The following is a 15,115-nucleotide window of genomic DNA, read 5'->3' as shown; positions in this document are numbered from 1 at the left end:
TTGATTTTCATGGTTATATGTGGACTGTGGGATGAGATTGGAGAACTACAAAAGGGAAATCAAGAAAGTTTTGAGTTTAAACTTAATCATGAGGGCAAAGGGGGGTGGTTGTATCACTTAATGATTGCTACATAAGAAACTACCCCCAAATTTAGTGTCTTCAAAACAGCAACCATTTATGACAATTCTTTGGGCTAGGGTCAGCTTGGGGTTCTTCGCTGGATTTGTTTGGAGTTATTCACACTTCCGTAGTCATCTGCAGGCTTGATGGAGTTGGGTGATCTAAGACAGCCTTGTTCCTCTGTCAGGCAGCTGGTCACAGCTGTTCAGTGGTTGGCCCAGGTGGCCTGAATAGGGAGGACTTAATATGCTTTCATCCTCCTGTGCCAAGAAGGCATTTCCATGTGGTCTTGAAGACCTCTGGAGGCCTAGCGTCAGAAGTCCATGTTGTCGCTCACCTGACATCTGTTGGTTTGAGTCGAGTTGTTAAGCCTGCCCAGATCCAGGGAAGTGGAGAAATAGACTCTATCTACCTTTGGATGGCATAGGCAGCACAGTCATCCTGTGAAAAGGTTATGTGCACAGGAATGAGGTTCAGAACTCGTAGCTCAGGCTTGCAGTCTTCTGTGGGTGTCCTAGGATAACATAGGTATTTTAGAATGACCGCTCTGAGTATGGTATCAAGAAAGATTTGAAGAAGGGAAGGGAAGAGAAGTCAAGTTAGTGTTAGGAGGCCATTGCAGTCCTCTGTAGGAGAGATGGTCGTATGAATGAATAAAGACATCACCACATACTTATCATCTAAACATCTCAGGTTGTTCCGTACTGATCTATAAAGGGGCAGACGGAGAGAGGAGACGTTGAACTGATCCAGAGAGGCTGCACTAGATCAGGCTCAACTGGAAATAATTGGTTAGGTTGTGTTAAAGTTTTTTCTGATAGCTCAGATCATTTAAGGGAGAAACTTGTGATCCTTTTTTTCCATCAGCATACTGGCCACCAAGAGCTTAGGAAGAATTGGAAGGAAGGCAGATTTATTTTTGTCACCTTCTTATATCCAGTTGCCAACACTAAGTTCCCACCATACCAAGGCCTGCCTGCCTGTCATAGTACATTTCTCTCATGTATCACTGGTACTGGCTAGGAACAGTTAGTTCAATTAAAGTAATTTATGTAGAGGTGAGAAAAAGAAAGTGTTTGCATTTTAGAAGAGGTGCTTGTTAAACAACTTCTGATTGATATATCTGAGCATATAATACATAAACAAAATGCAGGTTGTCTGGTTTTTGTTTTTGGTTTTTTTTTGTAAGGTGTTAAAATAGCATAATGTCCTAAAATATATCACACAGATTAAAGTGTGTATCTGTTTTTATGTTTAATCAGCATGGCCATCACATGGGTCTCTACCCTAGTGGTCTCCGTAAATAGAACTTTATTGCCTACAAAAGCACCAAACCAAGGAAGCTGCAAATGAGAAATAAGAGTTGCCTTCTTATGCTCCCTATGCGCTGTTCTCAGGGGTTTTTGAGATTCTTGTATGCGTGATGCTTAATAAATAAAATGATTCAAGAGCAACAGTTGGGCTCTTTATTGACATGCTCACCCAGTGTTCAGAAGCAATTGTTTTGTAGTGTGGAGTTGGTGACTATCAGAATTTTTACCCAAATAACTAGAAATTATCAGTAAGTGCATATAGGCTAGTTTACTTTTTTTAAAATTCATTTTTGCCACTGCTTCTAGTTTTTTTTCTGTAGATTTTAAAACAGATTCCAAACATACTGTCAGTTCACAAACAAATACGCTAATGTGTATCTCTAAGAGATATGGATCTTTAAAAAACACACCTTACTTCAATACCATTAAGTTACAAAGAGTATAATTCTTTAGTATCATCTAATATCCAGTTCATTTTCAAATTTCCATGATTGTTTCAGAATTGTCTTTTTTCCAGATAGTTTGAGTCAAACCCCAAAGTCCCAGAGTATTGCTTTTGGTTAATATTTCTTACATTTCTTTTAATCTATATACTAACATAGTTCTCCCTCCTTTTTCTTTTTTTCTTTGCCCATACCATTTCCTTGTTGAAGAAACTGGGCCATCTGCTTCAGAAATTTTTCTACATTTTGGGTTTTGCTGTTTAAAAGATCAGAGAAAAAAATGTTAGTCTCTGAAGAAGAGATCCTGCTTCCATCTCACAGATTTTGTAGAGTGCTTACTACTATAGTGGGGTGAGAGAAGGGCTATTTGGATACATCATCGAACAAAGACAAAAATCCTTTCCTTCATAGCATTTAAATTACCATTCCATGGGCAGCAGACAAAAACGAATCATAAAGTTTGTTGGAAATCCTCTAGAAAACAGTAAGAGCAGAACAAGGGGTTAGGGAGGTGTGGGACCTTCTTGGACTAGTGGGGTGTGGGGCTGACTGCCCTGGAAGTCTTACGAGGGTGGAGCAGAGGGGTTGCAGGGATCTGATTTACATTTAAAGGGGGGCACTGTGGCTGCAGTGCAGTGGGTGAAGGAGCAAGGGTGGAAAGCTACTCTATAACCTGGGCAAGAGGTGGTAGAGGAGTAGATGGAGGGCAGTGTGGGGAGAGCCAAGGGTGATGGCAAAATTTCTGTCTCTAGCGGCTAGAACGACTTACGCAGAGGGTCCCAGAAGGCTTGATTGCAGGCAGAGGCTGAAAAGTTGCTGCCATTTCCATTCACTATTCTGTTGGTAAAGGACTATTGAAAACTAGTCCTTTTTGGAAGATTATGTTAAAGGCCTTTTGGTTTGGAGGGGGTGAGTTGTTAGATGCTTAAATTTTTTTTTAAACTTTGTAAAATGCTTTCTGTTTTTGCAAATGTCTTATTTAATGGCATGTAAAGGTACTTTTCATTGGACATGGCAAAAATTTAGAAATTCACGAGTTTGTATTTTTAATAACATTTGTTCTTGGCTCTTTGAAAATTTTCAAAACTACAAAAAAAAGTTAAAAGTAAAATAATATTCCCTTCATCTAAATTCAGCAGTGAGCATTTTTTAACGTTTGCTTTAGGAAGTACGTACATACCGTTTTGGTTTTTTTTGCTCTTGTTGCTTTGCCAAACCGTTTGACGGTAAGTCACAGACATCAAGAATTCCCAAATAGTTATCTGTTGTAAAGTCCGTATTCATATTTTACCCTTCTGTTCCCTGTTCCTCCAGGATCCCCCATTTTGTTGTGTGACTCTCGCATCCTTCGACATGTATGAGTCTCCTGACCTTTACTTCCGTCTTTTATGACATTGGCATTTCTAAGGACAGCACGCCTGTTATCTTGTAGAATGTCCCACAGTCTGGATTTGTCTGATTGTTTCCTCACGATTAAATTCCAGTGAAATGTAGATTTACTTCTACCTTTTAAAGACTTAAAAATATAAGCATAAGAATAGTGAGGGCTTTACAGAGTCTTTTGCAAGCATCACTTTCAGTTACTACCAAGTGGTAGCAAGGTGCCTAGTCTTGTAATAAGCGTTGTCATAGAATCAACATTAAGTTGAAGGGAATTTTAGGTTTATCTCCAGAAGTCATAAACTGCAGACAATTAGCAGAATAGATACAGTCTTAAAATGTAACAAACAGAAAGTTGGATTTTGACCCCCTGGTATGGGCTGTGTTTTCCTTATTGTTCTTCCTCCCCCACCATTTAAATCATCTGTGCTGCCCCTGAAGCTTTTGAGCAAGTGACCCACATGCCCACCTCTCTCTTTACATAGCTAGAGAAACCAGGCTTAGAAAGGCCAAGTTGCTGAGGGACACATAATTAGTAAGAGACAGAATAGTCAGATCTTGGAACCTCAGTCTCTTAAAGACCCAGTTGATTCTCAACCAAAGCTCAGTTATTTGCAGTCATGGGACAAGTGAAAAAGTTTATAACTTTGCCACCTTCTGTGATTAGGCAAGGAATCAGGGATGCCACAGAATGAAGTTTTATCGTATATAATATAGGTAGGTCCTAAGCTTATTTTATACAGTCTTTATTTTGTGTGTTAGATACCATTTTAGCAAAATTGATTTCTTTTATCTGTCTCTATTTTTCATAATAACTTTCTTCCTTTTTTAGCTACAAGGCTTTGGCAGACCAAGTGTGTATCATGCTGCTATTGTCATCTTCCTAGAATTCTTTGCGTGGGGCTTGTTGACAACTCCAATGTTAACTGTAAGTATTGCTGAACAGGTCCTTGTTTATGAAAGCAAAACAGAGGTTCTTAAGCATATATCCCCAGGGCCAAATGTTTAGGTATGTGTTTGAGAGAATCTCTTGACAGTGATTTAAGACTGCTTATTCCACTGTGTTGTCTCCACTGTGTAGACTAAGAACTACCTGCAACAAAACACCTGGGCTGCACGTTAAATATTCTTGGGTAGCAAGGCACTCCCACTGAGCCAGAATCCTGGAAGTGCTGTGAGTGAACTGTAGGTATTTAGGAAGACTGTGAAGATGCACAAGGGGAAATTACTGCAGTTTTGTTGAACTTTGTAACTTACTTTGTATGGATGTAATGGCCTTTGACTAAGAACATAGGAAATAGATTGGTAAGTACCTTGTAACAGTGATCATTGCCGTATTTGGTAGCTTACTCGCTATAGCCACTTCTTTGCAGAGGCTGTACTGAATTTCTTAGCCAGAACCTGGATATTTGATATGTGTTGTGGTTAGAGGGAAGGAAAATGCCTAAGAAAGCGTTGGCATGTAGATTTTGTGTGCTTAATTACTATTTTGTTTTTTTTAAAAAAAGATTTTATTTGAGAAAGTGCACATGCACGTGTGTGCGCAAGCAGGGGGAGGAACAGAGAGAGCGAGAGAATCCCAAGTGGACTGAGGACAGAGCCCGACAGAGGGCTCAATTTCAGGACCCTGAGATCATGACCTGAGCCAAAATCAAGAGTCAAACACTTACTCGACTGAGCCACCCAGGTGCACCCCAATCACTAACAATTCTAATAAAAATATTTTAAAATTGAAGAAAAAGATATTTTTAAATTGGCCTTACATTTCAGTTGTCTTAAAAATCATTGGTGGTTAACTCTTCCCAGTCACCATTTTGCTTTACCAGAGAATCCCTTTGGATACAGATAAACTTTGGTTCCAAATTAGCTTTAGAAAACAGGGATCTTTAAAGGGTGGCTATTAGCCATACATAAGACTTTGCTATGTTTAATTCTTCTGGTGCATTTAAAATAAAATTTGATTTAATTAAAATGACAGCTTGGATGGAACAGTCAGCCTAAAGGATTGCCTGTGTTTTTAAACCTCTATTTTATTCTCTCATTATACTACCTTTTCCTTCCTAATGCTTTACTACAGAAGGTAATTGGTTATTAGTTAATGGGGGTAAGTGGTCCCCGTTTTAAGTTTCATGAGCCTGCTGTGTTCACCACTGTTTGGGCTACCTATGACACAGTTGGTGCTCAGTAGATATTTTCTTTGAATAATAAGTATATGCATTGTAGGCACACGTGTTGTGTCCTTGAGGGATTGTTTCTCTGAGACCTGTTTTCAGTATGAATATAGACACAACAGGCTACTCATTGTAAGGAACTATGTTACTTAATTTTTGGTCTAGGCTCTCTCACTCTGTCCATGTCCATGTCTATGTCCCCCCCAGCCCCCATGTGTTAAGCGTTTTAAATAGTTTAAATAGTATTTTTCTAAGACAACCAGAAATCCGCTGTAGTGGTTCAGCAGGTTTCTCAATATAGAGTTAATCCTATAATCACGTCTAGTAAGAATTCAAAGTGAAGAATACTTTAATATTTTTGAGGCCTTGTTAGAAATTCTAAAACCACCTTCCAGACAGTTAAAATCTTTGGGGACCTTTCTGGCCCTAGACCAGATTGTCAGATCTCTTTTAATTTTAATTAATTAGTTATTTAATTTTAATATGCATCCAAAGACTGATGTGCCTTTCTTCTTACTGCCCAATGCAGATAATTTTCCTAGGCGTTCTTTGTCCTTGTTAGACCCTGGAATGCAACCTTAGAAGCCAGCTAAAATGCTGTTTTATTTTTCTCTTTGCAGTTTCTGAGCAGTTTTGCTGCTTTCAAAGATTTGGTTAAAATAAACATGTGAGGAGTACAGCGTTGCTAGCATCACTCTGACACACTATACCGTCATAGAAAAAGTGTTGCTGAGTTAATAGATGGGTTCATTCTCTCTTTTCTGAGCTCTTGGTGTTGCTAAATTAAGCTAAATGTCCTATCTCCCTTAGCCTTTACATCACAGTTTGCTACCTCTGTTTCTGTTCTGACGTGGCAGGGCTGGTTCCTTTCACCTTCTTTATGGGGGGTGGGGGCGAGATTTTCTCTGGCATATCCCCTCTACTTTCTGCCTTTTCTGGTTGTACAGAGAACTGATAATGTTAGGTTGTTTGATAAGGAAGGGACAGAATGAGGGTTTGTTTATTACAGCAGGACTTCGTTGATCCTCTTCCTTGGTGTTGGGGTTTACTGTCGTCAGTTAACTAGTTCTTGGCATCCTGCATCTATCGCCCACTCTGGTGTAACTATTAGGATGATGGTTCATGTGTGGGTTTTTTTTTCCATGCCGTAACTAGTGGACAGCACTCTGTCCTCTTTCCATCAGGTGAGAAAAACAGTCTGAAGTAAGGATTTGGAGATACAGAACGGTACCCGCATATTAGTATTTTGTCCAGTCTGACTGCCTGCATCCTAGCACTCATTAGAAGAGCTCTGTTTGAAGTAGTACAGAATTGGAGACTTTCCAGGATGGCGGAGAAGTAGGAGACCTTAGTTTTGTCAGGTCCCAGGAATTCAGCTAGATTGCTATCAAATCATTCTGAACACCTGTAAACTCATCCAGAGATCTAAGAAAAGAATTGCTGCAATTCTACAAATAGAAAAGTGACCACGTTCTGCAAGAATGACAAGACAAAAACTCAGCTCAAAAAAGAACAAGAGAGGGTACTGACAGCCAGAGACCTAATCAGTATGGATATAAGTAAGATGTCAGAACTAGAGTTTAGAATAACGATTATAAAGATACTAGCTGGGCTTGAAATAAGCATAGAAGACACTACAGAATCCCTTTCTGGAGAGGTAAAAGAACTAGAATCTAATTAAGGCAAAATAAAAAGGTCTGTTAATGAGATGCAGTAAAAAATGGAGGCTCTAATTGCTGGGATAAATGAGGCAGAGAGATGCCATTCCCATTGGAAATATGGACTTGGTCCTGCTTATAGTCATTCCCATCCCATTGCTGCTTTTCTGACTAGGTCTTAGTTTGCGTTTCAGGGCCTTGGGGCTGTTAACGTACACAGCCAGGGTGCCAAGACTGGTGGCAAGTTCCCAGTCAGTCCCTGAACACTTGGTGCTTAGCTGGCTAGGGTATTCATGGGGATGGGTAAAGATTTAATTTTCTGTTACACTGGTACATGAAACAATTTGTGTTTTGACCTTGTGTCTAGTGATTTTGCTGAATTCACTTACTAATCCTGTGTTTATCTGCAGATTTTTGCATACACGTTCATATATTTTGTTAGTTTTTAAATCTTCCAGTCCTTTTTCTTTTTCTTTTTCTTACTGCATTGCTGTGACATTCAGTACAGTGTTGAATAGAGACGATCATAGTAGGCATCCTTATCTCATAGATGATTTCTGTTGGAAAGTGATCCAAAATTTAAAACTCACCACTAAGTATGTTATTTGCTATAGATGTGTTTTTGTAGATACTCATTGTCAGAGAAGGGAAATTCCCCTCTATTCCTGTTCTGCTTACAGTTAACTAATTAGGTGTTAAATTTTATCAAATGAATTTTCTGCATGTAACTAGATAACAACTAGATTTTTCCTTTATTTGAGTAATGTGGCCAGTTATATTGATTTTTTTAATTGAAAGATTTTGTTTATTTGAGAGAGAGAGAGAGAGAGAGATTACAGGAAGGGGGGGTAGAGGGAGAAGCAGGCTCCCCGCTGAGCAGGGAGCCCGACGCGGAGCTGGATCCCAGGATTCTGGGATCATGACCCGAGCCGAAGGCAGACATGTAACCGACTGAGCCACCCAGGTGCCCAGTTAGTACTGATTTTTGAATATTAGGCCACCCCTGCATAAATCCCACTCACTTAGTTCTGATATATATTTATAACTAGAAGCTTGTACTTTTCATCCCCTTCACCCATTTCACCCACCATCCCCTGCCTCTGGCAACCACCAGTCTGTTCTCTGTGTTTTGTTTGCTTCCACATATAAATGAGATAATATGATATTAGTCTTTTTCTGTTTGACTTATTTCTCTTAGCGAAATGCCCTCAGGGTCCATTAATGTTGTCTCAAGTGGCAGAATTTCCTTCCTTTTTAATGGCTGAATAATATTCCCGTGTGTGTGTGTGTGTGTGTGTGTGAGTGTGACAGTTTCTTTTATTTTTATTTTTAATTGAAGTACAGTATGATATATTAGTTTCAGGTGTACAACATAGTGATTTGACAGTTCTATACATTACATAGTGCTCACCGTGATAGTTACCATCTGTCACCATACAGAGTTTTTACAGTCTTAATGACTATATTCCCTATGGTCATAGATTGTTGCATGTCTATTATCTTAATTTCTAAACATTTGGGGACTTTTCGAGATTGTATTATCATATTATGAATTATTTCAGTTCTTCAAAACTTGTTGAAGCTTGTTTTGTATACTTGCATATGGTTAATTCTGATGAATTTTCCATATGATCTGAAAAGAACAAGTATTCCCTGGAGTAGTATTGTCTATGTGGTAAGTATGTTAAATTTGTTAATTATGTTTGATGTCTTTTATATATTCACTGATGTCTTTTGTCTACCTGTTCTGGCATCCTTCAAGAGAGATGTATTTCTCTTCCACTTTTTACGTTATTGTTGTGCAGCTAAATTCTGTATTTTTTTAAACACTACAGTACATTGTATTATTTTATACAGTCAGTATTTACCCTGATACTTATCCATTCTGATGTTCTTCCTTTTCTGTATTTCTGTGCTTTCTCCTATAATCAGTTCTTGAAGACTTTTTTTTACTTGTTTTGCTTTGGTGCAGGTCCCTGTGCAGCACATTGTTTTTAATGTGCATAGCATTTTTTGGATGACTTGGAGGACACTTATTTTATTTTATTAAAAAAAAATTTTTTTAAGATTATATTTATTTATTTGACAGAGAGAGAGCGAAAACAGGAACACAAGCAGGGGGAGTGGGAGAGGGAGAAGCAGGCTTCCTCCTGAGCAGGGAGCCCAATGTGGGACTTGATCCCAGGACTCCGGGATCATGACCTGAGCCCAAGGCAGACGCTTAATGACTGAGCCACCCAGGCGCCCGGCACTTACTTATTTTAAAACTTTCTTCTGTTTCCTACCATAATTTGGTTATTTGGCAGTGAGGCAGATTATCTTTTTCTGTTTGTGTTCTTTTTGTGCCTTTCAGTATTTTCAGATTTGTTACTGAATTTTATACATGCTTATATTTACAAATGAGGGGTAGATCAGAGATGGTGAAAACAAATGTCTTCTGGGGCTAGGCAAGTAATGTAAATGTCAGAAGTGGTGTTGGAATGTTGTAGTTGGAATACATGCTCCTTCAGCTGCAGCAGCCACTGTCTGCTTACTCAGCTAATCAGTGATGTGGCAGTTGAAGCCCCATGTTTTGAAATCTTCTGAGTTCCTGTGACATGCTAGAAAATCATATGGAGTATGATTTTTCCTAAAATTTACACAGTGACAATTATCACACTTTGAAAAACACAAATACAAGTCAGAAAGAGTATCAGCTTGCCAATTTGCCACCTGTGCCCTAGACACCTCTGGTAGTTGGAGTACTGCCCCGGTGGACAGGCCTGTTCCTCAGAATTGAATGCAAGCACTGCTTGTAGGAGCTCTTGATTTATGACAGTGTGGTTGTTCAGAGATCCCTCTATAATGACGAATTAGTTTATTGTGTGATTGTAGGGCTTTATGCTACTCCTGGCAAACATAAGGAACCTGGGGCATTACCATTTTTTAATCCTACCCATTTGGTTCTGCAGGTATCCCATTTAGTAATGTCAGTTCAGAGAACTATGCTGTCTGATCCTTATGTTGGGCACAGATACGGAGGTCAGCAGCCTTGAGAGCAAGATACCAGCAGCTCATTTTATAACCGTTTAAAAACCTCTTCAACTATGGATGTTTTTCCTCCTCCAGTGCTGAATCTTGTTTTTTTTTTTTGTTTTAGTTTTTTTTCCTGGACTCTGGGAAATTTACGTTTTCAAAGATCTTTTTTTTACCCCACCTTCACATGTTATTGTTGCTTCAACTCTTTCAGGGTTTCCTGTCTGCTGTGTATCATCCAGAAGTCCCTCACTATTCTTAGCTTCTCAAGAACACTTTAAATTTAGTTTCCCATCAGTGGAGTTTTAGGTAGAAGTAACAGAAATAGAGCTGTGTGTGTGTGTGTAATGTGTAAGCATATAAACATACATACGCGGTTATTAGCTTCATTGTACTAGAAGTCAGTTCAACTCTCTAAACTTTCAGTTATTAGGAAATACTATTACAGGGGCGCCTGGGCGGCTCAGTCGGTTAAGCGTCTGCCTTCAGCTCAGGTCATGATTCCGGGGCCCTGGGATCGAGCCCCACATCAGGCTCCTTGCTCAGTGGGGAATCTGCTTCTCCCTCTGCTGCTTCCCCTGTTTGTGTTCTCTCTCTTTCTGCCAAATAAATAAATAATTTTTTTTAAAAAAAGGAAATACCATTATATTTAATGCTTACAATAGTCCTGAAGAATAAAGGCAATATCTTCCTTAAGTTTTATTTTATATAGGAAGATGTTAAAAATGAAAGCTTAGATTTCTATCAGAAATGTTTAATAAACTTTTTATCGTTAGGTTAAATTATATACTGTATTTAATTTTTTTTAATTTATCATAAAATGGGTAGAATATTGCGGTTTTGTTTACAGCTGCTTTATTTTATGAAGACTTGGCTTTTTTTTATTGACTTATTTATCCAATAAGATTTAACTGCTTTCTTCTCCACTCCCTCCCCCACTAGGAAAATGAAGAAGAATTTTGAAAAGTACAGATCGAAAATTCTTAGAGGAACTTCCTGCATCGTGGCACTGTTGCCCAGAAATGGTCCCTCACATAGCCAGGCATCCCATTAGATCTCTTCAGTTTAATGTACAGCCCAGTAAATGCATACTCCATTGCTTATACATGCAGATGGTTTTGCCAAACTTAAGTGGTTGTCTCCTGTTTCTGGATTGCATCACCTGCACAAGTGAATGCATGTTTGGGTCGTTTTGAGGGTAGAGTTGTTTTAGGGGAGGTCAGAGGACAGAGCCGGAGGCAGTGGAGGATCGGTGCCGGTGCCCCTTTGACAGCAAACAGGCAGCCCTGGGGTTGGTGTAGTATTCACAGGCACTTCTCCACCTTCTGTTTCCCCCAGCAGAAACTGTGAGAAAGCCTGTACACACAGGGAGTCTGAGAAATGTCTGTATGCTCTCAGCCTCAGTTTGACAGAATATGTAAGGGGAGAACAGAGGGTTGTGAGACAGTAGATACCCACACCCAGTGGCACACCCAGGATTAGAGAAACATTTTTAAAAATATACTGACTTTCCTGTGTTTTCTGTTTCACCATATGATGCATGTAACAAGTGAAACTGTTAAGTAGTTCTGATAGTGATTTGCATTCCATTTTCTTTAAAGAAAAGTTTTATATCTCTGTATCCTATGAAGTGTGTTATTTTTGAGAATTTTCTGAGAACTCTAAAGATTTTTAACGTGATATTTGCTGTCCCTTATCTACTTTCTTATTTTTCCATTATAAATAGGTAGAGTTCAAATGCCGCTAGCTGAGATGACAGACCTTTTCTAAACTTAAGAATAATCTTGTTAAGGGAAAGGTTGGAAATGATTTCTGTGAATGCATTTTACTTTCATAGCATTCCATGCAAACTTACTGAAGTCTAATGTCAATATCTTCACCCTCATCCAGGACAGCAGTGTCAGCACGAGTGAGGTGAAGGAATGTAAACACTTCATTTAGTTACCTCGTTTATTCTAATGTCATTAAGTCTTCTAATTCCACACAATTAAAAATAAAACCTCCAGGGCGCCTGGGTGGCTCAGTTGGTTAGGCGACTGCCTTCGGCTCAGGTCATGATCCCGGAGTCCCGGGATCGAGTCCCACGTCGGGCTCCCTGCTCGGCAGGGGGGTCTGCTTCTCCCTCTGACCCTCTTCCCTCTCGTGCTCTCTATCTCTCTCTCTCTCTCAAATAAATAAATAAAATCTTTAAAAAAAATAAAAATAAAAATAAAAATAAATTAAAAAAATAAAAATAAAACCTCCAGGACACATCATTTTGTTGGGTGCATCACTGTTCATTTATATTGACCATTTTCTTTGCTGTTTATTTCATGTTGCATCTCACATCTTAGTCTAGATTATTTTCCTTCTACTGGAAGTACATTTTTTTGTATCTCATTAGGTGGAGTCCATAAGTTAGTAGACTCACTACTGTAAGTTTTTGCTAGGTTAAAAATTGTGCTCAAAACACATTTTAACCAGGTACAGAATTATAGGTGGGCATTTGTCTTCCTTTCCTCGTTATGTTGATGATAGGATGGCATGCTTCTTGTCTGGGCTCCATTGTTACTCTTACGAAGACATCTTAACTGCTGCTCATTTAAAGCCAGTCTGTATTTCTCTTGCTGCTTTTAAGTTTTTTTGGTTTGTTTTGGTTTGGTTTGGTTTTCTGATTGTGAGTTTGGATTTCTTTTTATATTGCTTAAAATTTATTATGCTGCTTTAATCTCTGCCCTGATGTCTGTCATTGGTTCTAGTACATTCTCAGCCATTGGCTCCTGAAATTTTGTGTCTGCCTCATAAACAAGACAAGTTTAATTGAAGTTGTGTCATATTTTCTTATAGGATCCTCTGTGTCTTTTACTTTCTCTTTTGTTTTTTGTCTTTTTGTCTCTCCATATTGCATTCTGGATAGTTTCTGTTGACCTACTTTTGGGTTCAGTAATTCTCAGTCATGTCTAATCTTATCAGATATCTCCATTGAGTGAGTTCCTAACTTAAGTCAATACATTTTTCTGTTTTGGAATTTCTTTTCTTTTTAAAATCTGTGGACTTTCTTACAGCTTCTAGTTCAAAAATTTCAAGCTTATTTTCTATGTCTTGGAACATAGTAAGCATATTTTTTAAAGATTTTATTTATTTGAGAGAAAGAGAGCATGCACGTACCAGTGGGCAAAGGGGCACAGAGAGAGAGAGTCAAGCAGACTCCCTGCTGAATGAGGAGCCCGACACAGGGCTTGATCCCAGGACCCCAAGATCATGACCTGAGCCAAAGTCAGATGCTTAACTAACTGAGCTGCCAAGGTACCCCAAGCATACTCTTTTTACATTATTTCTGTTAAGTAATTCCAGAATGTGAAGTTGTTGAGAGTCTGTTTCTATTATATACATATTCTTTGTTGCTCTTTCTTGCTCATGGTGTCATATTTCATTTTGTATCTGATTACCTTTAATTGTGTCCTGGTCATTATATTTGAAAAAAAATATATGGTTGATTTGAAACCTAGATGATGCCTTTTCAGGATTGATTTTAGATTTTTTCTGTTAGATATCCAGAGGTGCTACCAGTCTGGAATCACTGTGATTCAAATTGAAGGCTTGAAGTTTCCTGGACTACCTAGGTCACATGAAGCTGGGCTGCAGGTTCATACTTGAGCTTATATAACCTTTTGTGGCACCTGCTTAAAATTGTTGGTGGTGAAGGGGGCCCATTAACAGTTTGTGTTTGCTGCAAATGCTTTTGTAAGAAAAGCACCTGAGTGCTCCTGTGTAGGTTCTTGCTTTATTTAGATTTCTGCCTCATTATTTTTTACCTTTTCATACTTTAAGGATATTTTACATATTTCGCTGATACTTAAAATGTTTTCAGTCCAGGTTTCATCTTACTTACCTAACCTAACATTAACAGAAGCAAAGTCTTTCTCTTTAATTTGTTTTTGAATTTCTCTTGATGTTTGTTTGCTTTTTGTAGGTTCTACATGAAACATTCCCTCAACACACATTCCTCATGAATGGTCTCATTCAAGGTGTAAAGGTAAGAACAGTTTTTGTGTGGTTCACAGGGAACCAAAGGCAGGAATCCTTTAGTAGTTTAACTCTGGAAGTTTAAGTGAGAAGTAGGGAAATAATCACTATTTGTTCTGGAACCTAAATCTAAACTTCTACCTAGATTATTAATGTCAAAATGAAACATAACCCAAGCCCATAAGGCATAGAATGGTTTACTGGTAAAAGCAGTACTTCATTTTTATTAACATGTGTACAACAGTTTATAAAGTGTTTAATTATGTGAGGCTTTAAATTGCCCTGTCTATCATATTCTTGTCTGCTTTTGAGATTGACTTTGATATTGAGGAAGAAGACAGCATCAAGATTTCATCAGCTATATAGTCGTCTTTTGTCAAAGTTTGTGTTCTAGTCACAACTGAGTCCTCGACCATGTAATTAATTAGCCTTAATTCATTGTTTAAATTTTAATGTGATATTTATCAGAAAAGCTTATGAAAGATTAGAATGTTATGTTCCAGTCCCACTTCACAGTATAGTCAGTCTATGGGAATAGTGTCCTGTGTGTCCCTCCCAGCTTGGATGGTATTGATCTGTGAGTTGAGGAGCACACAAAATTATATCGTAGTAATTTGCTGAATTTACAGCTGGGAGCAGCATTATTTGTAATGAATGCTATTTATTCTTTTCCTAGTTTCAAAAAGAATTTGAGTATGCTTACAATAATGGCATTTTATTTTTTACTTTTTTATTTTTATTTTATTTTTTTTATTTAAAGATTTTATTTATTTGAGAGAGAATGACAGAGGGAGAGAGAGAGAGAATGAGAGAGGGAGAGAGAGAGCATGAGAGGGTCAGAGGGAGAAGCAGACTCCCCGCCGAGGAGGGAGCCTAATGCGGGACTCGATCCTGGGACTCCAGGATCATGACCTGAGCCACAGGCAGTCGCCCAACCAACTGAGCCACCCAGGTGCCCCTATTTTTTATTTTTTTTAAGATTTATTTATTTTAGCGAGCATGAGCAGGG

The 15,115-nt window shown here is 38.5% G+C and overlaps 1 protein-coding gene across 1 annotated transcript in view; it reads left to right on the top strand.

The window, feature by feature from the left end:
- Positions 1-15,115, top strand: part of MFSD14B (major facilitator superfamily domain containing 14B) — a 70,764-nt gene that overhangs the window by 26,570 nt on the left and 29,079 nt on the right. The window contains exons 2-3 of the mRNA XM_025891742.2: positions 4,090-4,185; positions 14,054-14,116. Of these exons, the coding sequence (XP_025747527.1) occupies positions 4,090-4,185; positions 14,054-14,116 (159 nt within the window). The remainder of the gene's footprint in view (positions 1-4,089; positions 4,186-14,053; positions 14,117-15,115) is intronic.

Source organism: Callorhinus ursinus, unplaced genomic scaffold, assembly GCF_003265705.2.
Source record: "Callorhinus ursinus isolate GAN/ISIS: 27379988/994484 unplaced genomic scaffold, GSC_fseal_2.0 scaffold28, whole genome shotgun sequence".
Classification (NCBI taxonomy): domain Eukaryota; kingdom Metazoa; phylum Chordata; class Mammalia; order Carnivora; family Otariidae; genus Callorhinus; species Callorhinus ursinus.
The sequence above is the reverse complement of the archived record's forward strand: the minus strand, read 5'-3'. Positions and strand labels throughout refer to the sequence as shown.